The 25,653-nt window shown below is 37.3% G+C and overlaps 4 protein-coding genes and 3 non-coding genes across 7 annotated transcripts in view; 3 read left to right on the top strand and 4 right to left on the bottom strand.

The window, feature by feature from the left end:
* The window catches only part of LOC136691008 (E3 ubiquitin-protein ligase rnf213-alpha-like), a 43,076-nt gene extending 39,479 nt beyond the window's left edge, over positions 1 to 3,597 (bottom strand). Inside the window, exons 1-6 of the mRNA XM_066663201.1 lie at positions 3,393 to 3,597; positions 2,709 to 2,836; positions 1,657 to 2,433; positions 1,331 to 1,572; positions 487 to 648; positions 121 to 326 (exon numbers count right to left, since the gene is read on the bottom strand). Coding sequence (XP_066519298.1) covers positions 121 to 326; positions 487 to 648; positions 1,331 to 1,572; positions 1,657 to 2,433; positions 2,709 to 2,836; positions 3,393 to 3,477 — 1,600 coding nt within the window. The 5' untranslated portion in view covers positions 3,478 to 3,597. The remainder of the gene's footprint in view (positions 1 to 120; positions 327 to 486; positions 649 to 1,330; positions 1,573 to 1,656; positions 2,434 to 2,708; positions 2,837 to 3,392) is intronic.
* A 2,172-nt stretch (positions 3,598 to 5,769) lies between these two features.
* Positions 5,770 to 8,924, top strand: si:ch1073-357b18.4 (uncharacterized protein LOC797129 homolog). The gene is made up of 4 exons (XM_066666345.1): positions 5,770 to 6,244; positions 7,002 to 7,067; positions 7,244 to 7,560; positions 8,042 to 8,924. The coding sequence occupies exons 1-4, from the start codon at positions 6,091 to 6,093 to the stop codon at positions 8,687 to 8,689; spliced, it is 1,185 nt and encodes a 394-aa protein (XP_066522442.1). The 5' UTR covers positions 5,770 to 6,090; the 3' UTR covers positions 8,690 to 8,924.
* Positions 8,925 to 9,025: 101 nt separating this feature from the next.
* Positions 9,026 to 9,098, top strand: trnar-ucg (transfer RNA arginine (anticodon UCG)). The gene has a single exon. It is a non-coding gene; the product is annotated as a tRNA-Arg (tRNA).
* A 441-nt stretch (positions 9,099 to 9,539) lies between these two features.
* Positions 9,540 to 11,707, bottom strand: mrpl58 (mitochondrial ribosomal protein L58). Its single transcript, XM_066666360.1, has 6 exons — positions 11,514 to 11,707; positions 11,050 to 11,077; positions 10,906 to 10,965; positions 10,655 to 10,737; positions 10,292 to 10,461; positions 9,540 to 10,199 (listed from the first exon to the last, which is right to left on the bottom strand). The coding sequence occupies exons 1-6, from the start codon at positions 11,688 to 11,690 to the stop codon at positions 10,115 to 10,117; spliced, it is 603 nt and encodes a 200-aa protein (XP_066522457.1). The 5' UTR covers positions 11,691 to 11,707; the 3' UTR covers positions 9,540 to 10,114.
* Positions 11,708 to 11,878: 171 nt separating this feature from the next.
* trnaq-cug (transfer RNA glutamine (anticodon CUG)) lies at positions 11,879 to 11,950 on the bottom strand. The gene has a single exon. It is a non-coding gene; the product is annotated as a tRNA-Gln (tRNA).
* Positions 11,951 to 12,248: 298 nt separating this feature from the next.
* Positions 12,249 to 12,321, bottom strand: trnar-ccu (transfer RNA arginine (anticodon CCU)). Its single transcript has one exon. It is a non-coding gene; the product is annotated as a tRNA-Arg (tRNA).
* A 3,781-nt stretch (positions 12,322 to 16,102) lies between these two features.
* wdr45b (WD repeat domain 45B) lies at positions 16,103 to 25,574 on the top strand. The gene is made up of 11 exons (XM_066664371.1): positions 16,103 to 16,223; positions 16,447 to 16,684; positions 17,427 to 17,501; positions 19,660 to 19,761; positions 20,228 to 20,315; positions 21,494 to 21,588; positions 21,765 to 21,955; positions 22,348 to 22,433; positions 22,546 to 22,647; positions 22,783 to 22,904; positions 23,153 to 25,574. The coding sequence occupies exons 2-11, from the start codon at positions 16,618 to 16,620 to the stop codon at positions 23,257 to 23,259; spliced, it is 1,035 nt and encodes a 344-aa protein (XP_066520468.1). The 5' UTR covers positions 16,103 to 16,223; positions 16,447 to 16,617; the 3' UTR covers positions 23,260 to 25,574.
* Positions 25,575 to 25,653: the final 79 nt, after the last annotated feature.

The raw sequence follows: 25,653 nt of genomic DNA, 5'->3' as shown, positions 1-25,653 counted from the left end.
ATTATTTAAGTGTATATTAGATCGTTTAAAATATTAACAATTAAAAAAAATCATTTTAACAAGCAAAATTACATTGATAAAGATAAACTAACTGTAAAACAATTAAAAATGTGTAATTACCTTGTTTTGTCAAAAGATTCTCTTGAATGAAAAGACATCGATTAACAATGCACTTTGCACCATCTTGGTAGATGTATTCATACTCATACTCGCATGAAGTTTTACTCCTCTTGTGAATGTAATATTTATAAGGAACAAAATTCCCTAAAATTCTTTTAGTGATCTGCAGTTTCCCATGAACAACATATCCATCTTGTCCTAAATCTCTGCAAAAATGAGAATAATAAATAAGAATTAATAATAAAAAAAAAATATATATATATATATATATAAGAATTCATTTCTAGTACAAATTTCTACTGCATTTTACAGTCAAACAATTATTCCTTCTCAACAGAAGTATTCAGATTGTTTTACATATCTCACTTTGTGATTTGCATTGTCAGAATATCTTGTTTCCAGTTTCCTAATATGGATCCTCCTCTTAAAGTAACAAGATCTTTGGATGGGTCCAATTTAAAGTCTTTGGATAAGATCGCATGAAAAAAAACAGTGATGTCCTTGGATTCTTGTTGAATGTTTGATGTCCTAATGAGAAAATATATGTCTCTTATTAGAAAAATGCAATAACACATAATTTTTCAACATTTTCAACATTTGTGAAGCTGTGGTTCTAATGTGAAAGGTCCCACTATGCCCCACCAACACCTTGGAATTCATACTTGGATATGCAAATCAGCATGAGTGCACAGGGGTTAAGGGTAATAAACTGGCAATTCTCTATTTTTAAATGCGAGTATACTAATATTTGCTTTAAATCAGTCAAGACCCTGTCATTGGGGAAATCAGATCTAAACAACTGAACAAAACAGATCTAAACAACAAAGCTGTGAAGATAAATACAGCATTGTCATTGACGATGTCACTCATGTTGCTAATGTTAATTAGCTATATTTTTGCTAACAAAACCTTTTACCATGATGTTTCCACTTTTAATCTCAAATGGGGAAATTTTAAATGATTCATTTCTGGATTTACACTTCTAGATAGTCAAATGCAGCATTAATTTACTCCTAGTAATCCTTTGCCCTGCAGAGTATAAACTAATGCCTGCCTAAACACACCTGATCTTGTCAGCTGACCTTTAGCTTGTGAGCTGAATATAAAGACATTCAACAACTTGTGTATAAACAAGGAGCAGGGCAAGGAATTAGGATAAGGGTTATGAAACCCAGGTTTAAAGAAATGAGATTTAAACATGAAAACATACTGCTTGTGTGTGTTATTTTCCTCTCTGGATGACACTTGCTGAACATGTAATTCATCATTTTGGTTTGAAGACACAATTTTCCCCACATCATTTTCCCCTGTGCTTGGTACTTGACCAGGGGTCTCTGTGTCATTTCTGGTGTTCCTTTGTTTCTGCCTTTCTTTTTCTTCCATTGATATTTCTTTTTGTGTGAATTGTTGTTTGCTCTCCATATGATCAGCTGTGGATTGTGCAGGTCCTTTCTAGGGTTGGAGAAATAAACCGTTGGGACTAATCAATTGACTAGACAAGAGAATAGGAAAATATTATATTGTGAGTGACCTCACCTCTGTAGTGTGTGGTCCAAACATTTTCTTGTTAGAGGAATTGTTTTGTTTTTCACCCTGTCCAGTGGCACACTTCAATGGCTCTGTTTTCTCTATGCTGTTTCCAGAGGTCTGAAAACTTGATGGCTCCAGTGGGGCTGAAGATTCCTTGTTTATCTTTTCTGTTTGTGTGTTCTCATGCTGTTCATTAGTTTTGTTTTGTTCCGGTCCTTTTTGACTCTGCACACTGCCAGGTTCAGGTGTGGTGCCAAGTGTTGAAGAATGTATTTGATTAGTATCCACCTTGTTCACTGCTTCGTTTGCACTAGACGCTGATGTGATTATATTTTGGTCTCTCTGTGATGTAGCTGGACTTTTTAACAGAGAACTAGGCACAGATGGTGAATGATTGTTTGCTATGACAGATAATGAATTGGCATAAACCATGTCTGTGTTGAGATTGTGCAAATGTTCTGGTTCAGGAGGATAGCTGTCCATATCCTTACCTGCAGGTATCAGTCTAGAGCAGTCACTCTCCAAACAACTGGATGACAAGATCTTAGTCTCATTTCCTGGTCGCTCTGCTGAGGCACTGGACAGAGACTGGAACAAGGACATATCCCTGACAAGGCCAAATGAGGGGGATGAAAACTGTGTGTTTTGGAGAGCTGTATTATGTGGAGCAGTAGTTGTTTCTTTATCTGTAGTTTGAGAAGACATACTAGCTCCATCATGTGGAGCAGAGCTCTTACTGTCTGCTGTCCCAGCACAGGCATCTTTATCCAGACTTGGATCCCCCTGTGGTGAGGAAAGGCATTACCTGGTAAATTGCTTAACTCAATAATATCAAACTGTTGGCAGACACTACATGTGAAGAAAACCTGAAGAACAATTCCCTCCACAATGCACTGCAACCAAAAATGGGCAAACATTTTGGATACAAACACACAGAATTCACAAAACAACAACGTTTAGAATGTTTTTGGAGCAGCCTGTTCTTATGACAGTGAAAGTCTATGTAAGCTGTTTAGTTTGGGCCTGATATCATATTTGTCAATATGTTTTACTTTTACCTTTGCACTGTCTTCCAGGGACTCAGTGGACTCTTCTGAAGATGGGCCTCTGGTGGCAGGTGGATCCTGTAGCTTTTGCTCTCCTTCTTTCTGCTGAAGGCCTGGTTTCTCTGGGGAATTTCCATCTCCTATGAAAACATTTCCTAATCAGGTTAATATCTGTGGTGCTGCTGGCATTCAGGTTTTTGGACCTTAATTTCACACAAAAATTACCCAATTTGCTCTTCTTTTTAAGACAGTTCATTTGCAATTAGTATTTTTTCCTAATAATAATAATAAATGTAAAGTATATTATTTTTGTCATTCTTCTTCTTATTATTGTTGTTGTTGTCATTATTATTAGTAACCATCAGCATTTGTTAGCATTAACCATTTATGAGGACACTGAACTATTAAGAAATACATATATAACATGCTAAGGAAAAACTTACTATTATATATTCAGGAAATATTAACAGGAAATGTTTACTTTTGACCCTGAAATCTATATTGCATAAAAACAACAGTGTACCATACAAATCAATTCAAAAATAATTGAATCAGTCACATGAGGCCCAATTGCTCCCTCTATGAAAACATTGTGCAGAACCAAATCTACACAATGATCATATCTTAGCGTATACAGGGAGCACTTAGCCATAACAAGGTGAACATCAGACAAAGCAATCACTAAATTACACTCACCCAGCTGAGCACTCAGCCTCTGTCCACACTCAGGGCAGAACTTGAAGGAATCTTTCAAGACTGAGTCACACCCGGGGCATTTCATGTCGAAATCTCGATCAAATATAGCTACCAACTGACATGGCTGCAATAAAATATCTATATCGTTTGTGTCCTCGTTATCGCGCCTACACACAAATCTAGTCTCTAATTTCGTCTGATGGTTCTAGTTTCAGAGAATTGCAACCATCAGACAATACCCACTAAACGGAAAATAAATGAACACGGAACCTCCTTTATATCACGGACTTAAGTTTCAGTTTCCTCTGCTCTCCCAATGGTTTCATTTTCTGAGAGTGTGGGAATATCCCCGTTTCAGATTCTTAATAGGTGCAACTCGGTATATCATTCACGAACTATTTTGTCATAGAAACATAATACGCTTTGTTTTATTGACTAAAACGATTGACTAATCGCATTGATGTTGAATAAATGAAGGAAACTCAGCTATGTAAAACATACTTACACGAAACAGCAGTACTGTGCAAACGTTTATGCACCTGAGAAAATTATACTTAAAATGCTATTTGTCTGAACAGTAAGAGTATACGTGTTTGTTAAACCCTTTCCAAATAACAAAACCTTTTATTGTGTCAGCCACCTGAGGTCATCATACATTACATAGCTTTAGCTGTTTATAATGTCTTCATTATAGGAAATCAAGTGTGGTGTTGATTTGATCAATCCATACGATCTTTTGTTCTTCACACTAACGTTTTGGGAAAAAAAAAATATATTTATATATTTGCATTTATTGAAATGATATATATATATATATATATATATATATATATATATATATATATATATATATATATATATATATATATATATATATATATATATAATTTTAAACAAGCAACATGCTATTTAAGAAGATAAATTATTTTAAATAATAATAATAATTTAAGGTTCCTATGACCTTTGCATAATACTATATGCCTCCTCCCAATACAGCACAGAGCTGATATAAATTTATATTCACAGGCTATTTTACTAGCTGTTACTATTTTATAAGGATTTTTTTAATTGGTGGGGACACAATCAGCCATTTCAGAAAGTGGTGGCTATGTGTCTTTAGTATTAAATGTGCATTGCTATATACTGTCTCAGAATTTTAAAGGCAGCCCATCTGTTTTTACAGCTAGATTTCCAGCTCAGTTCAATAGTAACCTGTCTCTTAAACACCATCATTAAGTGTATATTAGGTTTTTTTTATATGCACTATTTAATGGTTGAAATGTCAGCAATGACATCCAGACAGGTTTAATGCTTTTTTCTAGAGAAATTTAGAGAATCACAGTAGTTCATAGTGATGGTGATATGAAATAGACATATTCAACCCACTTAAAAGTTCCAAAGAGAAAGTTTTTGAATAAAACAATACACCTTTTAAGCCAAAAATCTGGATTATTGTGTATTTTTAAGGCACTCTTATTGAAGATGTGCATGCAATTACATGTAACTGTAAATGGAAATGCATACTTATTTATTAAGATTTATCACTATTGTACTTTTATCAGCATTACATTTAAAAACATATTTAGGTTCTCTAGTCATTCAGAATAGCAAATATAATATGTGTTTTTGTATTTGCATTGTAGACATCACAACTTGTTCCAACCCTCATGGTAAAGAAATCTGAGTCAGTATCTGTGCAATTTCACATCAAACTGCTCTGAATGGCTGGGATGACACATTCATTAAGACAGCACTAGAGAAGCAAGCAGGCTATCCTATAGTGCAGCCCAGTGATTCAATGCAGTTTGCTTAGACAAATTTACAGTTGGTTCCTTGTCTGCCAGCTTCAGGTTTGACTATGCATTTTGTAAAGAATGTGCAATTTAATAATAATTTTATTACTTTGAATAATTATCTGTTCACTTTTAAAATAAAAAAAATAAAATAACAATGTTTTATCAATCTACATGTAATATTCAGTATATACAGCAACATTTAAATAGAGTTTTAAACTTACAATAACTTCCCAAAAGACTTTTGAGAAGCACAACACCAACAGCTTAAAAAATATTTATGTATGAGCAACATATTTATATTTACATTATTTATTATTATTTTGGTCCGGAAAATAGAAGCTAAAGCTCCAAATTCTGTTCTTTTTTTCCCCTACTGATATAACTATAAAGACAGAAGAATTAGTTTGGTGTATTATCGTTCATCTGTGGAGCTGTTGTCTCTCAAGTCGCTCTGCATCATGGGAAACGAGCTGCGTCTGCGCACTGCGTCTGCGGAGGCGCAGGGGCTGCGTGTGACGTCACATGGCACAGGCCAATCAGGAGGTGGATCCGCGCAGTAAAGTTGCGCAGTTCCAGCGACAGCAGCGCAGCCATTATTTTTACAGACCTCAGTCTTTATCAACAGCCCTTTAAAAAAATATTACTCAGGCGTCCAGAACATAGCTGAAAATAACCCGTGAATCTCCTGAAAACAGACTCGATTTTAGCGCCTCGGAGCTGGGACTGAGGAGAGTCTCTGTGTGTGAAAGTGGGGTTCAGAAAGCGCCTCTGCGTAGTTTAGAGCCGCGGGAACTATCCGGGTCTCCCTGCGCGGGGAAGAATGTTTTAACATCATAATTTCTGTCTCTGTTACTCTCTCTCTCCCTCTATCTGTATTTGTCTTTCTATCTGTGTGTGTGTTTATGTGCATAATGATGGACGCCACTCTGAAAGACGAGGAGTCTGGAAGTGTGGTGCCGTCCTGCGATGTCTCTGCAGCTGTTAAAGAGTCTTCAGCTCTCACAGCAGCGCCTCACCAGAGGAAGGAGTCTACCACAGTGTCTCCTGTTTTACTCTGTGAGTCTCACTTCTACTGTCACCTCAGGATAAGCTTTCTTGTGCATAACTGAGCTGAGCACACCACTCTTTTACCCGTTATTTTTCACGTTATAGTTCACGTTAAATTTCATTATATTTCATTTGAGGTATTACTCTTTTTACAATATTGCTAGAACAAAAGTAAAATCTAGTAGAATTTTTCAGAAACTTTAATATTGTTCTTTGTAATTCAGTTATTGTCATGTAAACAAAATAATTCAGAGGGATCTCTGAAAAAATAGAGGCTTAAAACACAAGTACTTGATTTAATAAATTATCCTCTCTGTTTATAGTTTTTGTAATAAAATTTTCCCTAAATAAATAAATATTCGGGAACTTGGAGTTAAATGGATCAGTTGATTCTTTAAATTGGGGAAATATTTGAAGCCTCTAAATATTTATTACCTTGAAATGATTTATTCTAAAGAAACTTACAGACTTAGAATTTTTAAGAGACTGCTTACAGTGAAGGCTTCCAGTGTCAACAACACAATTATAGCCACAAAAAAGAGAAATGAAACTGGGGTCTTTTAGATTACCCAACTATGATTTGTCCAATTGAATAGTTGTAAAGTCTTTTTAGTACACAAATAGTGGAGCAACTTTCTGTGAGCTTGTAGAAGCATAAAATGTTTTGGGTGTGTGTAGTTCCAATCACCACAGTGAACAAACCTGTTTGAAAAAAAAAAAGTTCCAATTCCTTTTTAACAATTTTTTTTCTTCTTATGAGTTACAGATCCCATCAGCATAAACAGTGCAGTATCACTGTCACCAGCTTTTAGAGACAACAAGATTCCCCATGGTAAGAATAATATTATAAATTATTTGCTGTGCCTGATGTTCATGATGCAAAATTACAACTCTTTGTTACCTGCAATGCATGAAATATTCCTGATGATATTGTTAAACATAGCAGAACAGGAGAATATATTAGTGTTATTTGGCCCATGCTATGTTATATACTATTCATTTTCCAAGTTGGTGGCCGAGAAGAAGCAAGGAAGGCTTGTGGAACTCGGGGATATACTGAGGCAGTATCCACATCATCAGAGTTCACCCACCGTGCCATCGTGCACCTCATTGAAGCCATGCATCGATGCTGGGACGTGTATGGCTCCCGAGAACGTTCTCGTCTCTTCCAGAGTGTCCAGAGTGAGCTGGAGAACCTCGGACACTCTCTGCCTGTGGAGAAGATCCGCCGAAAATGGAACAACCTCATTGTTACGTACAAGAGAGTGAAAGAACGCAGCAGGTTGGGAGGAGGCCGAGCCAAGACCTCATGGGAGTACTTTGAGGTAAGAAGATATTACCAGGTAGACACAATAAATACTGCACTAATAAATTAATTTAAATAATTTTGATAATAGATTAATACATGATTTTCAGTAAATCAGAGAACAAGGCAAAAAAAGTCATTAACAAACTAGAAATCACCTATTAAAATGGTATGTAAATGCTTGTTATTGTAATGAATGCATTAATATGGCTGAGCATTCATTTGGCTGAGCAGTATAATTGCTCTGATAAAGTTACTACAAGTAGGACAGCTGAGGTCTTGGTTTGCAGCAGACCTTCCAATATTGCCCCACTGAAGCAGCAACTATTCTAATGTATCATAACTCATTTCATAATTTTACCCACAAATCTGTTAGTTTGAACCTAAGGCCTGTCTGATTAAGCCATGGCATCAGACTTTAGTTTATTCTGGTGCAGGTTTGGATCATAGATTAATCTTTTCCATGTTCTCTTTTGTCTCTGTCCCTTGATAATTCATAGATGATGGACAAAGTCTTAGGAAAGACGAAAATAGATCAAAGGGGCCCTGCTTCGGCTACGCTCGTCGGATTTGCCACCACTGCCAAAGCAGCAGTAAGGTCAGAGGAGAGACAGGCTCACAGTGTCTCAGTAGCTACAGTGGCTACTCCATGTTTGCTTCCCAACGGCCTCTTCACCACAGCACCCCAGATCCCCACATTGGTGACATCTCCAGTGCTGTGTAATGCTTCCCCAAAACCAAACATAAACTCGAACCCCAGCCCAGTCCCACTCCCAAGTCCTGCTTGCAGCACTGACAGCACTAGGCCTTCTGTTTCCCCCAAGCCTGTCTCTAGGGTCCTAAGGCAGCCTCTTAAACGGAGACTACGGCATCTTCAGCTCGGTTCGGTGGCCTCTCGCCTTGTCCAACAGCAGGGACAAGCAGGAGAGCGCACCACACTCCTCCGTAACTTCCTGACCACTCAGGAGGAGAGAGTTCGCCTGGAGGACGGGCGCCAAAGGAAGAAAGAAGCCAGAGAGCGGCGCCAAGAAAAGACACTGAGCAGCATGTCTGAGGCTCTGGGAAGAATGGCAGCAGCCCTGGAGTTAATCTCATCCAAACAAGACACTATCATTGCCCTGCTCCAGAGACTGGCTGACAAGCACTGAATAGCACAAGGGAGTTTGTTATTTGTGTTTAGGTTTTACAGATGCATATTGTGTGCACTTCATTTGTTTGCATTTCCTGCTGATACACTGTGTTGAATCCAACCCTATCTGATTTAATTTACAGTACTGTTTTATTATGTTTCCGAGAAATGTCTTCTCTAATAAATGATACATGGAAAGACACATTTAATTTTGTAAGGTATAGAATTACAAAGTAAATCCCGAAGATTTGCCTCTTTTGTCGCGTAGAACACCACCGGATTATAATTTGTAGGAGTGATGGGACACCGTGACTACAACATGTTAATGGAAATATGGTGCTGTAGTTCTTGTATTGACCGCGTGGCCTAATGGATAAGGCGTCTGACTTCGGATCAGAAGATTGAGGGTTCGAGTCCCTTCGTGGTCGAATTTTTTAATTTCCTTCTTTCCAAAATTGTGTTTTATGTTGAATAATGTTACACAAGGTATACGATGTCTGCAGTTACGATTTTCTGTCACATTTAATAAATCTTACAAATTATCAAATGACCGTAAGCAACACATTCACCTTACCTTACAAACGTTTAAAATTGCAGTGATCAGAGTTCTTCAAAACAGTCTATGAAATATGTTTGCAATCTCGTGTCATTCATAACGCCTTCGAAAAATGTCGCACAACACCCACAAAAACACTGCCTCGTTCAATTAAAAACAAAAGTACAAAAAGAGGTCATATTAAAGAAATAGACGAAAAGCAGAGTGGCGCAGCGGAAGCGTGCTGGGCCCATAACCCAGAGGTCGATGGATCGAAACCATCCTCTGCTAATTTTAACACCCCCCCTCGTTTGATGGCGTTTGACTCTCAAACACGCAACATAAATAAATGAACATTTTATTTATATTCTATTTTGCAGATGACAGAGCGTAGTTTAAATATTAAGTGAAATCCAGCAGCATGCCCTGCCTGGCATGAAACCGGTGTGCCACTGACAGATAGCGGGAGTAACTGTGAGCCGGGAGAGTTTGGAAATGTGGATTTAAATGCTAAACTGAAATCCACAAATAACATCCTTTCATACGTCCTTGGGCAGTCAAGGTGAAGTCCCATGTTGACAGAATCATCAACTTCAACTTTTTTACCAGGCAGGCAAAGTGCAGGATGTCCTGTGATGTTCTTCACATAGGCCAAGACATTCCAATTAATTTATGACCACAGTCCTCAGTAGCACTGTCCCGTAGTCATTCAATACTAATAAATATACATCAAATACTACAAATATACTTTTAATCATAGTGCTATGACACCTTGTATTGTGCCTGTAGACTTGACAAATGCAGCCATACAATTTGGTGAATTGCTATAGGGAAGAAAATGAGAAGAAATTTATACCAGGTCCTCCAAAGAGTGTAAGTGTCACCTAACTTAAAACGATTAACTTTAATTCAATCAAAATCAACTTGTCTTCCCCGCTTTGTGGCAGATTGAATTTTCTTCTGTTTGAGTCTTGATATGTTTCTTCTTTCTAACCTACACAAATACATGAGCAAACAGACATATATAAATACATACAGTTTTTATTATTGATGTTGTTTTCATTTATATAATCACATCTGACACACCTTTGAGCCCTGAGGGCAATATCATCTGCTGAAGGCTCTGGCGGTCGCTGACTGGCCTCAGTGATTATCTCAGAGATTTTGTGTATACAGTTTTCCACGTTCCTCTGCTGACTTCTGCTAACTTCTGAAGTTACTATTAACTCTCCAGCTTTGTTTATTCGAGTTTTATTCTGAAAGTGCCAAAGGAGAAGTATATGATTTTGGATACACCAATATTAAATATGATACATGAAATAAAGGCACAGCTGCAAACCCAACAGACAAATTATGCTAGCTTTACATGGGACAGCATTTCTAAATGCTCAACATTCAAAGGCATTGCATGTGTTTTAAATAGTTAGATTATGTCTTATCTGTTCTTACCTTCAGGATAATTTCATTTCTAACATTTTCAGGAATCCATTCTGCTGTTTGTACATGGAACCGGACCTCAGCCTTTGTACTGACTGGTAACAAGAAATCAGTTTAACAATATTCAAGAAACAAAGACATTATTTAGGATTTAATCTTTATGTGTTTAATATAATTTTATTGCTTTTAAAAAAAAAAATTAGATACAACTTTCAGAAACTTATAAAATTTCGGATTGAGTCTCAAAATCATATTAATCCGACCTTTGTTTACGTGCTGACCACCAGGTCCACTGCTTCGGCTGTAACTTATTTTCAGTTTTTCTGTTGAAGATATACAAAAACAACATAAGACTGGATTTGAACTTGAAGAACTCCCAATGACTTATGAATGTCTTATGTACATACCGAGTGGAATGGCTGGGAGTGTATCCGCCTGTTAAATATAAATATATTTTATTCCATTTATATAAAAATTATTTACATTTTTTTTTATTAAAATGTTTTTATAGCCAGTATTTCAGTCAAAAGAAAATGTCCCAATTCAATTAAATTCTGTTCAATTTTACACTAACACTAGTAAAGTATGCAGAAACATGTATATAATACAATCTGTAATTTTACAGCTACAAAGTCCACCTAAGTGAAGCTGAGAAATTACAATAAGTGTAGAATATTAGAGTTTATGTGTCACCTTTTCGATCAGGCAGAGAATGAAACGTTACACACGTGGAAGACATTTTATTAATTATAGCATGTTTCCTATTTTTGTATGTCACATTTCTAAATAAGTTACACTTAAAAATCCTAAGTCAAACGCTTGAAAACTGATTTTATTTTAAATACAAACAAAAAGTATTCCACTAACGTACCTGTGAAATATCTTCGTGCTTGGCTGTGCAGTGTTGACTGGTGTTTAAATGTCGAATTAAACTATTGTAATATGATGTGGTGAGGAGCTGTGCTAACATTACTTTGCTGTTTGCAAAAACCGAAGACCAAGAAAACAGAGAGGAGAGTAAACAGCGAGGTGCATTGGGAGCCGCCATATTAACACACTGCAACTTCCGGGAAACTAGCTGCCCACACCGGTCAAATATAGATGTGCGAGTTTTGTTACAAGCATACTATCCACTGTTTGTAGCAACGTTTGTGGCATTCTTTAAAATAACTCGTTGTTTTGTGTGAATTAATTCCAGATGTCCCATAATATTCGTTAGGGTTTTCAGCAATAGATAGGTTCCACCGAGATTTGAACTCGGATCGCTGGATTCAGAGTCCAGAGTGCTAACCATTACACCATGGAACCGCTTAATACAACATCCTCACTTTATGTCCTATGATCACATAATTCAAATCGAATAAGGCATGTATTATGAATCGGTCAACAAATAACAGACTGCAGCAAATTCATGGCAAGAAATGTATCCAAACATAGGTTAAATGTTAATTGGTGGCAGCACGGCACAACACAACAAACTGACTTTTCTTGTAACAAAACTCACATCACATGGTATCATACGTCAAATTGTTTATCTACAATTGAATTTTGTCAAAGCACTGTAAAGTGTTAAGAATGTATAGATTTTGCATAAATAAACATTTTCCACCCCAGATGGGACTCGAACCCACAATCCCTGGCTTAGGAGGCCAGTGCCTTATCCATTAGGCCACTGGGGCTTTTGTGTAGCAATAGGGTGGTGGGTAGGTGATTGAAGATTTCAATGCATGAATTGTTAACATATTTTAACATTTCCTCTATTGTTTCACTCACTTAAGAAGTACTCTTACATAAATGGATAAATTATAAGAACAAAACGTTAAGCTTAGATAAAGTAGTTTACAGTTTTCATTGTTAGTGTTCTGTTGAATTATGTATATTTATGTGATCAGTTTAAATTACACTCAAAAATTAATGGTTCTACAAGGGTTCTTTGTTAAAGGAAACACTTGAAGAACCTTTTGCATGACTAAAGGGTCTTCAGATTGATGGAGGATGTGTTATAGATGGTTCTATATAGCATCTTTAATAGACAAGTTCATGTTACAAAAAAGGTTCTCCTATTGTTACGATGTCAAGTTTGTAACAAGAAGAACAGTTTTTGGTGCTATATAGAAAGCTTTTGTACAAGGTGCTATATAGAACCATCAATAGCACATTCTTCATCAACCTGATGAATCAAGTCATAATGCTAAGAACATCATCATCATCTTCTTCTTCTTCTTCTTTACTGCTTAATCCATTTCAGGGTCGTGGTGGCAACAAGGCCAGCCAGGAGATATAATCCCTCAACTGTGTCCTGGGTCTTCCCCGGGGCCTTTTGGCGCTCCAGTTGGACATGCCCGATATATCTCCAGTGGGAGGTGTCCAGGAGGCATTCTTATTAGATACCTGAACCACCTCAGCTGATTCCTCTCAACTTGAAGGAGCAGTGACTCTACTCCGAGCTCCTCCCTAATCACTGAGCTCCTCACACTATCACTGAGAATTTGCCCAGCAACCCTTCGGAGAAAATTCATTTTAGCCTTTTGTATCCACAATCTTGTTCTTTTGGTCATTACCCAGCGCTCATGACCATAGGTGAGAGTGGGGATGTAGACTGACCGGTAAATTGAGAGCATTGCTTTATGGCTTAGCTTTATCTTCACCATGACCGTCCGGTACAATGACCGCATTACTGCAGCTGCTGCACCTAAACTACCTCACAATCCCTCTTCCCATCACTTGCGAACAAGAACCTAAGATACTTGAACTCCTTCACTTGGAGTACGTTCTCACCCCCTACCTGAAGGGAGCATGCCACCTGTTTCCTGGAGATAACTATGGCCTCAGATTTGGAGGTGCTGATCCGCATACCGACTGCTTCACACTCGGCTGCAAACTGCTCAAGTGAATGCTGGAGACCTCCTTGCAAACAAGCCAGAAGAATAAGATCATCCACAAATAGCAGAGATGCCACCTCCTGAGCCCCTCTCCTGTGCTGTCGGAGTGTTTTTGTGAATCTCTTTTAGGCCACCCGGAAATCATTCTCCATGACCTCTTCAAACTCCTCCCACACTCTGGATTTTGCTTCAGCAAAAGTCACAGCTACAGCCTTTATCACTTCCTGGTACCCATCTGCCACATTGAAGCAACCCTCTCATTTACTCGTACAAACTCCAACTGTACAGCCGCCAGCCAGGGACTTGTGAGTATCCCCACACCCGCCTGGCACCTCTCACCCTGTACAACTGCTGAGTAGGAGAGAGACCAATTCAGTTCCAGTGGTTCCAGAGCCTATACTGTGTGTAGAGGTGAGCCCAACTATATCTAGCTCTCTCTCAACCTCATGCACCAGCTCTGGCTGTTTCCCTCCCAGTGAAGCTACGTTCCATGTACAAAGAACCCGTTTCTGCTGCCAAGTTCCACGACGCTAGAGGCCCCTTAGGCCCCGTTCACACCCCTACTCAGGATCTTGCGGGTGGTAAGCCCACATGATCCTCCCATGCTGCCTTTTGGGCTGAGCCCGGCCGGGTTTACGTGGGCTGCCCAGCCACCAGGTGCTTGCCGTTGGACACTACTCCCAGGCCTGGCTCCAGGTGTAGGTCCCAGTAACACTCTCCTGGGCAGAGTACACTTTATTGCTTTTACATTGTTCAAAGGGGTGCTTCATGGATTGTCTGTTGTCCAGACCTGTTCGCCATGGAAGGCCCTACTGGGAGCTAACAGCTCCTGATGACATAGCCCTGGAAGTATTAGACCACACAAGCCTTTCCGCCACAACAACACCTCGAGCCAGGAAGGGTGCTAAGAACATTTTCTTTAATAAAGAAACCTTGAAATCCAGCATTTTACCCTTGTTTAAAATGTAACTTTTCTTTACACAAAAGTTTTCATGTAAAAGTGGTTAATTATTACTTAATTTATAATACAAATACAGAAAGATAAAAAAGACATTTAAAATGTAGAAGGTGTGAGAAACTCCTTTGTATAGGAAGAGGAGAAATGTTTTAGGGATACTACTGAAAAAAATATTCTATGGAACACAGCTTCATGATTAGGAGGAGTGGGCATTCTTAAACTGAGGGTGGGAGCCTTGAGACACTGGCTGCGCTGTTACTGTTGGCCCAAATGTAAAATGTATCAAAAAATTTAAAAAAGTAATATTGAATTACAAGGTTTTTGTTGCTGTTTTTAGGTTAATCCATGTTACACATATAAAAAAATAATGCAGGTACTAGAAGGTCATTAACATCTTCTTGTTATTAGCATAGCTACTACTCAACTAGAGTTTGTGTATTTGCTAGCTATGGAATAAAAATACAAATGTGTTATTTTTTTAACCTACAAATTGTTTTGAAAAAGAAAAAAACAAACAAACATACAAACAAAAGCTGGTTAAAAAAACGTTTAACAATCAAGGTGCACTCACTAAATTACATTGTGAAACCAACATTTACCAGATCAAATATATACATTGTAACAAAAACACAAACTTTATTTCTGAACATTATCCAGACTTTCACATGTAAAAATGATCTTTTCAAACCCCCATCATGGAAAAGCCAGTGTTGATTCCTGTCTTGTGTCATTATGTCATAGCTCTTTTGAACCAAAAAAACTTTTGTTCTTGAACTGGTTCCACTCTGGCTTTTAAGAACCTTGGTGCATTTCAGCAAACCAGCCTGCGTTTACACCAGTTTTAGTGGAACCAAGGACATGTCACAGAATACGTCATCTACAGATGGCATTGCACAGCGGTAGTAAACAGAAGTGAGAAAATATTGCTTCATGATGCAAATGAATCTTTTGTGTTCTGGAACCTATTTTTGTCGGTGGAAATGCACAGAAGAACTTTTTTATTTTATTTTATTTTATTTTATTTTTTTTTTGGGTGGAGGAATATTTGAACATTTTCTCCTGGCCATTTTATACTTCACTCTGCCATCTTGTATACTAATACTAAAAATACAAATTTTCCCTAATTTTAAATTGCATATGTACAGCAGACAAAGTCATATTTACCACTGGTAAACTCGGGATTCTAGATGACATATGAGTTTACAAGACGTGACATATTGTGACCATATAATGGAAAATATGCATTTGAATAGTCTCATTATGTAGGTATTCTGTAGAAAAATATATTACTCAGAAAGCGTTTAGTTGTTATTAAATGATAAATTACTTTTTGGTGTACTATGGGCAAATCTTCAGCCGAGCACTCAAGTCGTATTTAACCACCTGGCATATACAACCTTCCAATGAACACCAGAACACAGCATTACATAGCTGCCAACCAGAGGTCTGGAAAATGTGATTGGGTTCCACATTTACTTCAAGTTCTTTGAGGCCGACTTCACTACACTGCCACAACTCACACGCCAAATTTAACATGGCCACCTCCATAGTCCCTGCTGTAGTACAAAGCACTGCTTACCGATCAGGTGCTATTGCCTCTAGCCACTCAGCTCAGGCTATCTTGGAAGTATGGGTATGGTGATGTGCTCTGATCCATTTTCCATCATATGAAGGAACGATGGCGATCACCTCACTATTTATTGCTCACATGTGGGGGACCCGCGCTGTGGAACATAAACTGGTTAATTCAGGGACTGGATTACAAAGCTTTTTGTTTCTCTGCTTTGTGTGGATTGAGGGAGAATATAAAACAAAATATTTTATAAATAACTTTGCTTTTTTGTGATAAAAACGACAAATTTCTACTTAATGTTTTCCCATAATTTGGGTTAGCGACCCCTCTGATCCGTTTCTCCAGTTGATTACTCTTCCTGCGTGTGTGTGTGTTTGTGTGTGTTTTGTAGTAAGGGACGGAGCGCAGGAAGGCTGCACAGATTTCCTGGCACTCAACGCCAACAGCTCCAGACGCTCAGCTGAACATTAGCTCAGGAAACCAGCGACAGGAATGGTGTCTTTCGGATAAAAACAACTCGGCATTTCCGACCATTAAGAGGACGAACCCATCTACTAACACCATGAATTTACTGCCGTCCAACCCACACGGAAACGGGCTTCTTTACGCTGGATTTAACCAGGACCATGGTAAGATGTTAACTGTTGTTGGCTGGCTAAGCTAACTAGCAGGCTAACGTCATTCTGGGCGATGTGGCGATAGCTAACGGTAACAGACTCTAGAAAACGTTAGCGAACGTACTGAGGGCGTGTCACTGGCTCTCCTCGAGTGCTTTAGTTTCCAAAATGTTTAGGTAACTAAATGCACTTTTATTTTAACTGGAAACAGTGATTTGCGGGTCTTTTCAGCACTTCTACGATAACAAGTTTACTTCTCCGTTAGCTGTAGCTAACTGGTCAGAGTTGTTACCTAAACCTTTAAATCAATGACAGTGTGGTTAATAGGTATCAGTGATATTTTAACCTTATTGGCAAAATACTTGGTGTAATAGACACAAACATGGGAAAAGATGCGCATCAACTGTTTTAATTACTTTACAAATGTCTTTAATTGAGGCAAATATCAATAGCTTACCTGTGTAAATAGTGCAGAAATATCAAACGTTTATTTGATGGACATCATTTTTTTTAAAATGGTATGACACCTTTTAATTGTGAAGCGTACAGAAATGCATAATACCCATATATTTGTAGCTATTGTTTCATCCATCCATTCGTGTGTATATATAGATAGATAGATAGATAGATAGAGAGAGAGAGAGAGAGTGCCATAACAGCCAGCCTAGAGTTCACTGTCAGCCAACTGGGCTGGAAAGATTATGTTGAGAGGTCTCTCAATTTACCTCTCAATTTTTTTTCTTCCCTTTTTCAGGTTGTTTCGCATGTGGAATGGAAAACGGATTTAGAGTGTACAACACAGATCCACTTAAAGAGAAAGAAAAGCAAGGTGACTGCTGCATGTGAATTGTCTGCTTGCTAAATTAACTTTTTCTTTGTCCCTGTACTGTCCCTGACAGTACAGTGTGTTTTAATTGTAATTAATGACAAATTGTTAGTTTAATTGAGCAGAAAAATACACAGAAAAATGCCCAGCCTCAAAGTCTGTTGAGGAAGGTTGTATGAGGAAGTTACTCAGTTTTACATCCCAGCACATGTGATTTTCCAGTGCAGTTTTTCTGATACACACACACAAACAAACATATGTGCATGGCAGCCTTTCAGAGGAAAGGAAGTTATTTTTTCCCAGCAAAATAGAGCACGTGTAAATAAATAAGGCAGTTGTTACTTATGTTAGATGTGTTACAATGTGCTAGTTTGATATTTTTAATAATATTGTATACTAATTGTAAAGCTCAAACTAAATAGTTTTTTTTTCTGATGGATCAATGTTATTATTCTGAGAGGAGAAATAGACATTATATTTAGTCCAGCAAGGCATTAATAGGTTACTAGATTTATGCAATGCGAATACTCTCATTATTACACAGACGTGTGCGTAAGTTATTTATTTATCTCCTAATACATGTAAACATACACTAACAGTTAATATTGAAATTATATCCTGCAAATATATGGGGGTTAGTCAGCGACATGCTTTATGATTATTGTACAACTGTAGGATGAAATTTGACCTCTGCATTTAACCCCTTCGTGAACACATGCCTAGTGATTAGGGGCAGTGCACACAGACACCCAGAGCAGCAGGCAGCCATCCTCAGCCCCAGGAGAGCATTTTAGGATTTAGGTGCCTTGCTCAAGGGCACTGCTGCTGTCGGTCACCTACCAGTCATGTCAATCGAACCGTGAACCTCCAGTACAAAGCCCAATCCTCTAAACGTTAGGCCTCACCTAATGGTCACTTACTTTGGTTATTTTAGTTATGAAGGAAAAATTATGCTGGGTTTATTTGCACATTTTATTCGATTACCAATGTAATATGTTTATTAACATTTTTAGCTTCTACAACCTGACTTTAGTATTCTTAATAATTCAGAGTATAATGCAATAATGTGTGGCAACACTATATTTGATATTTTTTCTGCAATGAATGGCTAGATGACTACAAATTCCTTCCAGGATTGTTGGCCAGCAGTACTACCTGTTCAACACAACATTATGATTTTAAAATAGGTTTACACTACTGAGGTCAAGACTTACTAGGTTTTTCATACTCATTTATTCTTCAGTACGTTTTGTTATTTAACAAAGAGATGATGATTGTCAGACAGTGCTAACAGAGTTGTTTATATACATTGATCAGTCACAACATTAAAATTACAGACAGGTGAAGTGAATAATATTGATTATGTTGTTAAAGTAGCACTTGTCTGTGAGAAGAGTATTTTAGGTAGCATGTGAAAGTCAGTTCTTGAAGTTGATTTGGAAGTTGAATAAATGAGCAAGTGTAAGAGTCTGAGCATCTTTGACAAGGGTCACATTGTGTTGGCTAGACAACAGATTTGGAGCATCTCCAAATTAAAGGTCTTGTGAGGTAGTTTTTGTATGCAGTGGTTGGTTCTTGTGAAAAGTGTCTAAGGAAGGACAATTGGTGAACAATTAACTGGGTCATGGGTGCCCAAGGTAAGCTGATTCAGGTGGGGAGCAAAGACTAGTTCACCTGGTTGACACCCTTAGAAGAGCTACTGTAGAACAAATTGCTGAGTCCATGGGTCAGAGCTGTTTTGGTGGCACAAAGGGGAACCACACAATATTAAGCATGCTATGATTGGTCAGTGTATGTGCACTGTGTAGTACAGGACAAAAGTGTAACACTATATTCTGCTGTGCAATGTAAATACTCTGTAAGGTGTGATTATGGAGCTGCTGTTTGTGATTGAGCTGCTGTCACTGAAGATAAATTACACATGCAGCTGCACATTTTAATGCAGAATTTGGATAAGCGGTTACAGATAATGGCTATATTTACAATATTAAAGTTTGTTTGGGATGTTAACCTGTTTTAATTGAGAATATTGATGTATATATTTTTTGGTCACATGTTAAGTGGGAATGTTATAACATATATGTAATTAAGAGCGGTTATAATGCTTTTTACACTTCATAACACTGAGGTACAGAGTTGAATTCTCATTTGTGTTTTGCAGAGTTTCTTGAAGGTGGGGTTGGGCATGTGGAAATGCTTTTTCGATGCAATTATCTTGCACTAGTTGGAGGAGGCAAGAAACCCAAATATCCACCTAATAAAGGTATGTTGTGTTTTTTGCTGTACAATAGTTACATAGCAAAATAAAATAATAGTTATACTAATCTATTTGGAGTGTATCCTTCAGAGCAATGAAGCCCAGTGTTTATACATTTTGCTTTATTCAGTTATGGAGGTCAGTTTTGTGATCATGGAGAAAGGGACATATCATGAATAAATACAATTTGAGGGCATGTGCACATTAATTTGTATATCTGAAACTCCTACCAAGCCATAAAATATAAAATAAAAAACCATGGGCTGAAATGAGTCATTCTGATTTTGTGCTGATTCTTACATAGATAGTAGGCACCAGAAATGTCTATTGTCCTCATCTGAGTCTCCTCAGCGCTGGGCCCATATATTAGTAGTTTTTTTTTTTTTTTGTTATTTGTACATAAAGAGCATTAACACATCTTTAACATACTGTAATATACCAGAATGACGTGATTTCTTTCATGTTTTACAAGTGATGATCTGGGATGACCTCAAGAAGAAGACTGTGATTGAGATTGAATTTTCCACAGAAGTCAAAGCTGTTAAGCTACGCCGAGACAGGTATTGATAATCACTTTAGAGCTGATGAATAGTAGTTTTAGTTTATTTAATTTTTGTTTTAAACAAAGAACAGGTAAAAAAAAAATAAATTGATGATCATTTAGCCAAATACATAATTTTAAAGAATCCTTAAAATAGTATCAAAATCCACGACAAAAAACTTAAGACTATGAGGGAGTTTCAGGATGCATGGTTATACCCAGTGTTGTAGCTACAGCCACATAAACTACACTACAGCATACCTGAAATAGACAACAAATCATTCAAGTTCTTAAGAATATATCATCTGGGTTAGACTAGACATGAAGTTATGCACAAAGAGCTTAGATAATTTAATTACACACACAGCACGGCACAAGCAGTCTCCGAGAGAGGGAACTGCTTTGTCATTAAAACCCAGCTTGAGTTAACTTGTATAATTTCATGTTTCATAAAAATGACATAAATAAATTAAGTGAATAAATAAAAATATTTAAAAATCGTACGGGGGGGCTTCATTCATTCATTCGTTTATTTATTTATTTATTTATTTATTGAGTTTGTGCCTGCATTGTTAAATTAAGGATTATATTGCAATGACAACTTCTGCTGCAGTCAGATATATATGAGAATTAGGCTAAATTACTAATTTCTGGAGGAAATCCACAAAGCAGGACATGACAATTAACTTTTGCAAAAAGTCCAGCCTAGCCAATAGGAATAAAGGTAATAGATGATCTTATCAAACTGCTCACACTTTGGGTCTAAGTTACTTGGCTAACTCTGAAAATCCTGCTTTGTGGAACAGCCCCCCATTTTCCAAATGATTGTATGATTGCAAACACAAAATATGGCAGGACTGTTTGAAACTTATCTAGATGTAAACATTTGGATTGGTCCACTTACTGTAGTACACATGATGAAACCTTAACAACAATGAATGATAAAAAGCAAAAGGGCTTTCTGTGAGGAAGAGACAGTTATACATTTTATCAGCATTGAACATCCTTTGGTATTTAAACGAATGGAAAGAAAGGACACTGATTTTTCTTTTTTTAACTCAGAAAATATACATAAGAAACTACATCATAATGGAGGATGTTGCACTGTAGTTTTATTAAAGTTTGGATATGTAAAAAATTGAACATTGCATTGAATGTCAATGCAGTAATTAATATTTTGTGTCTGTCTTGTTTCAGAATTGTGGTGGTCCTTGACTCAATGATTAAAGTTTTTACTTTTACACATAACCCTCACCAGCTGCATGTGTTTGAAACATGCTATAATCCCAAGGGTAAGTATCAATTTTTATTCTACTGCATGTTTTTAATTTGAGTGATCTTTTATTGATTCTCTTTGCAAAACACTCTTTTTAAAGCTCTTTAAATGACCACAGTGTATGAATTAAAAAATCCCATATTTGATGCAGTTATTAACTAATTAGCGGTTTGCCAAATGTCTGCCTTGCAGGTCTATGCGTTCTGTGTCCAAACAGCAACAATTCTTTGCTAGCTTTTCCTGGCACCCACTCTGGGCACGTGCAAATTGTAGACTTGGCCAACACAGAGAGGCCTCCTGTTGACATTCCTGCCCACGAGGGAGCTCTGTGTTGCATTGCCCTTAACCTCCAGGGGACACGAATAGCCACAGCATCTGAAAAAGTAAGTTCTAAATGGCAAATATTTTGCATGATGTATTGCTCTAACTCAAGGGTATCCAAAGACTGGTTCTGGGCCAAATCTGACCCAAGGACAGATTTGTATTTGTTCATTGATACTAGGAATGCATTTTTGGTGATCAGCCAGCCAGTACATTGCAACTGTCTGGTCTGGCATCTTTAAAAGAGAGCGTTAGAAAATAAAAAAGGCTTAAACAGCCTTGCTTTTATGGAACATTTTAACTTAAACACTGTCATATAATTTCACATTCTATTAATCAGATACTCCCATTATTGAAAACCAGATTTTCAGATCCAGAATATATACTCTATTATAAAAATAATTACAAAGTGCTTGTTTAGCTTGTTTAATTATTTATGCATTTATCTATTTAGGGCACTTTGATCAGAATATTTGACACATCGGCAGGTCATCTGATTCAGGAGTTAAGACGAGGATCACAAACTGCAAACATATACTGGTCAGTTGTTATCACCGTCCTGTGCTGTAATGAGTGACCATTTTCTTTTCATTCCGCTACTGAATTGCAGAGTATAATTAGTTACAAGTTTAATCTCCATGTTTTCCTTCAGTATTAATTTCAACCAAGATGCATCTCTCATCTGTGTGTCAAGTGACCATGGTACTGTTCACATATTTGCTGCAGAAGATCCTAAAAGGAACAAGCAATCAAGGTTTGGCTCAAACCTTGGACATTGGACATGCAGAAGTATTTTGTTGCAAATTTAGACATTATTCTTAGCTTTTTTTTACAGTAATTTAATTGTGAAAACATATATTTTGTATTTTTCTGTTTTGTTCTTTTACAGCTTGGCCTCAGCCAGTTTTCTCCCTAAGTATTTTAGCTCTAAATGGAGCTTCTCCAAGTTCCAGGTCCCGTCTGGCTCGCCCTGTGTCTGTGCCTTTGGAACTGAGCCCAATGCTGTCATAGGTGCAGTAGAGTTGTGTATTTATTAAAATAGCCTCTAGTTAAGGATTAATCTAATCTAGTGTGAAATGTATGCGATAGAAGAACCTCACTCAGGATCTGAATACTGGAAAATCTCAACCTGTTCCATTTGTACTTAAGTGAACTACAATTATTTTTTTAATTATGAATGAATGGCAATTTACTTGCATAGAAACCGACTTGCTGTCTGTCTGGACTTAATGACCATTACTCTTCTTTCCTTTACACAGCCATTTGTGCTGATGGCAGCTACTACAAGTTCCTGTTCAACCAAAAAGGGGAGTGTTCAAGGGATGTATATGCCCAGTTTTTGGAAATGACTGATGAGAAGATCTGAGCACACATCCTACTTGGACTTAAGTGATTATTTTTTCCCCTCCTGACATCCTCAAACCCGCAGAATGTCAGTGGGCATTTCTATACGTGGCATTCAAGACCAAGTGTCTTTGGGAAATGAAACATCGGGAACTCCATGTGAAAAGAAAGACTGAGATGTGTAAGCTCACATTTGTGTTGTTGTAAGGTATTTTTTTTTTCTTTTTTTTTTTACTCAAACTGACTCTGGCCGAGCAGAGAGATGGACAGATAACCTGACTGCAGCTAACTAGTCCAGTGGAGTGAAAAGAGGGAACTTTATTTTTGAATGAAAAACAGTTGCTTTTTAAAAGGTCTTCCATGGGAATTGCAGTTTTTTTTAAAGTATAGAGATGGCTAGAAAGATCTGTGTCCACTAACACCACCTAACCTAACGTAGGGAGTGCCTCTGTCATTACTGAAGAGGATTGATGAGTGTACATGTATTCATCATTCTCAACATGTATGTACAATATATTAGTAGTGTTAGGTTTTGTTTTACTACTATAAACACAAAATGACAGACAGAACGTATGTAACTACATAGACTTTAACATGTAAACTTGTACAAGGGGTGGGGGGACAGCTATGATGTAGATGTGTGTTTCCGTTTTATGTTGCTTACATGTATGTGCAATATTCATTATTTTTTTTCCTCACAGTTTTTGGGAGTTAATCAGTTTAATAGAAACAAATTACCATTTACTTAATGCACTGTAAGAATATGTTAATAGACACTCTGCCCTCAACACCTGGAACACTGACGTGGTAATCATATGCGGTAAGGCAGGGGAGAGCAGCCTATTAAAGTAAAATTTGATATTAAATAAAATTCTGAACTTCACAGTTGTGAAATGACTACATACATGTCATTTATGGGCCAAACTAAAATGTAATACTCATGCATGCCACATTCTCTTTGGGTTAATGTGAATTATTGTGAATTTTAAATAACACCTATGTTTGGATTCTATATTTAGAAAAACATATTAGGAACCTGAATATTACCTTATTTACATTAAAAAAAGATTATAATTTAATGTGACAGTAGTAGTATCAAAATTTCAGGAAATGAAGGCAATCATTTATTGCCAGCTATTGCAAAGGTTTGTAAAAGAAATTGATTCAACAAGATTACCAAAGTGCCCAATCGTAACCGAAATTGGTTTATGCTTGAACTTTATTCATTCTACATAATTGTTTCTCTGTTTTGTATTTGTGTTTTTCAAGCTGTTGCGTTGATTTGAACTCCTTTCATGCTTCTGTTGTGATTGTAAAATATAGAAGTGATTACCTATAATGCAATGTTTAAGTATAATGATGTAACGTACGCTAGGACTGTGAGCTCTGCAGGGATACAGCACACAATTTATTATGTGAGAAATTAAACGCAATTGTGAAATACATGCTGGAAATTAGATTGTCGATTAATTGGTTAATCTGTTATTGGATATTTGTGGTAGTGTTTTGTTTTTCTGTCACATCCACCACTGACGTCACTACTGTTTACACACCGACATAGCTATGTTTAAGAATAGCTCCAGATAACCCCTGTATGTGGGATAAGAGACGGTCATTACGATATTTAAACTAAGGTACCAAGACAGCTGGAGAAATTCTAGGACATGAGCTCGATGTAAGTTGAGGGACGGCCTTTTCATAGTGATTGCGTCTATTTGTTTGGGTGGGAATGTGATTTAATACATTCACAGAGACATGTTCTCACGTTGCCAGCATTACTTCACACACTGAAAACATGCAGTGTTCCAAACATTACACGCGGGCTTCACCTTAAAAAACATGCACTGTTATTATGTTATTTTACATTTGACCCCTCTGATCTTTTTCATTTCGTGTGTCTCTCTCCAATCCGTCTCTTTCAACACACCATTTAAGTGCGTGTCAAAACCACCGTGCAACCAAACTCAGCCTAGTGATATGACACTCACCGAGTCGGATCTTTAAATTGACTCCATTTAGGTGAATATTGGGTGCTATATTCGCACCCAAAACCCAATTTTTCTATATGTATTTTTGAGAAATATTTTGTGGATTTGTTATTTTCTCTCGTTGTACCATGGTTTGATCTAAGTGAGTTATTCGTATTTTGTCGTCTTAGTTTTTGTGATTTATTTTTCTTTTTTTAACTTTCTCCTTTATTGACGAATAGTTCATTGGTTGCATTGTTTTATTGGTCTGCCTACCTCTAATTCCTAAATTGTCTCCCATTCTGACATTATTAAACAACAACAAACGTGCAAATTGTGGGTAATATTACACTAGGACTGTTCTGGGAGAGATAAGTGAATAAAGTGCCTTTTGGGGCAAGAACGAGCCGACTCTTTTTTTTTTTTTGAGCCGAGTCCATTTTGGTGAG

Source organism: Hoplias malabaricus, chromosome 3 (genome assembly GCF_029633855.1).
Source record: "Hoplias malabaricus isolate fHopMal1 chromosome 3, fHopMal1.hap1, whole genome shotgun sequence".
NCBI classification, from domain to species: domain Eukaryota; kingdom Metazoa; phylum Chordata; class Actinopteri; order Characiformes; family Erythrinidae; genus Hoplias; species Hoplias malabaricus.
Note: the sequence above shows the minus strand (reverse complement) of the source record. Positions and strands in the feature narration are given on the sequence as shown.

Coding starts and splice junctions, on each gene's coding strand:
- wdr45b (XM_066664371.1), top strand. CDS start 16,618: ATGAATTTACTGCCGTCCAACCCACACGGAAACGGGCTTCTTTACGCT. Junction 16,685..17,426: donor TGGATTTAACCAGGACCATG/GTAAGATGTTAA, acceptor TCCCTTTTTCAG/GTTGTTTCGCATGTGGAATG. Junction 21,956..22,347: donor TAGCCACAGCATCTGAAAAA/GTAAGTTCTAAA, acceptor TTATCTATTTAG/GGCACTTTGATCAGAATATT.
- si:ch1073-357b18.4 (XM_066666345.1), top strand. CDS start 6,091: ATGTGCATAATGATGGACGCCACTCTGAAAGACGAGGAGTCTGGAAGT. Junction 6,245..7,001: donor AGTGTCTCCTGTTTTACTCT/GTGAGTCTCACT, acceptor TATGAGTTACAG/ATCCCATCAGCATAAACAGT. Junction 7,561..8,041: donor CCTCATGGGAGTACTTTGAG/GTAAGAAGATAT, acceptor GATAATTCATAG/ATGATGGACAAAGTCTTAGG.
- mrpl58 (XM_066666360.1), bottom strand. CDS start 11,690: ATGGCGGCTCCCAATGCACCTCGCTGTTTACTCTCCTCTCTGTTTTCT. Junction 10,738..10,905: donor TGGTCAGCACGTAAACAAAG/GTCGGATTAATA, acceptor TCTTGTTACCAG/TCAGTACAAAGGCTGAGGTC. Junction 10,462..10,654: donor GAAATGAAATTATCCTGAAG/GTAAGAACAGAT, acceptor TGGCACTTTCAG/AATAAAACTCGAATAAACAA.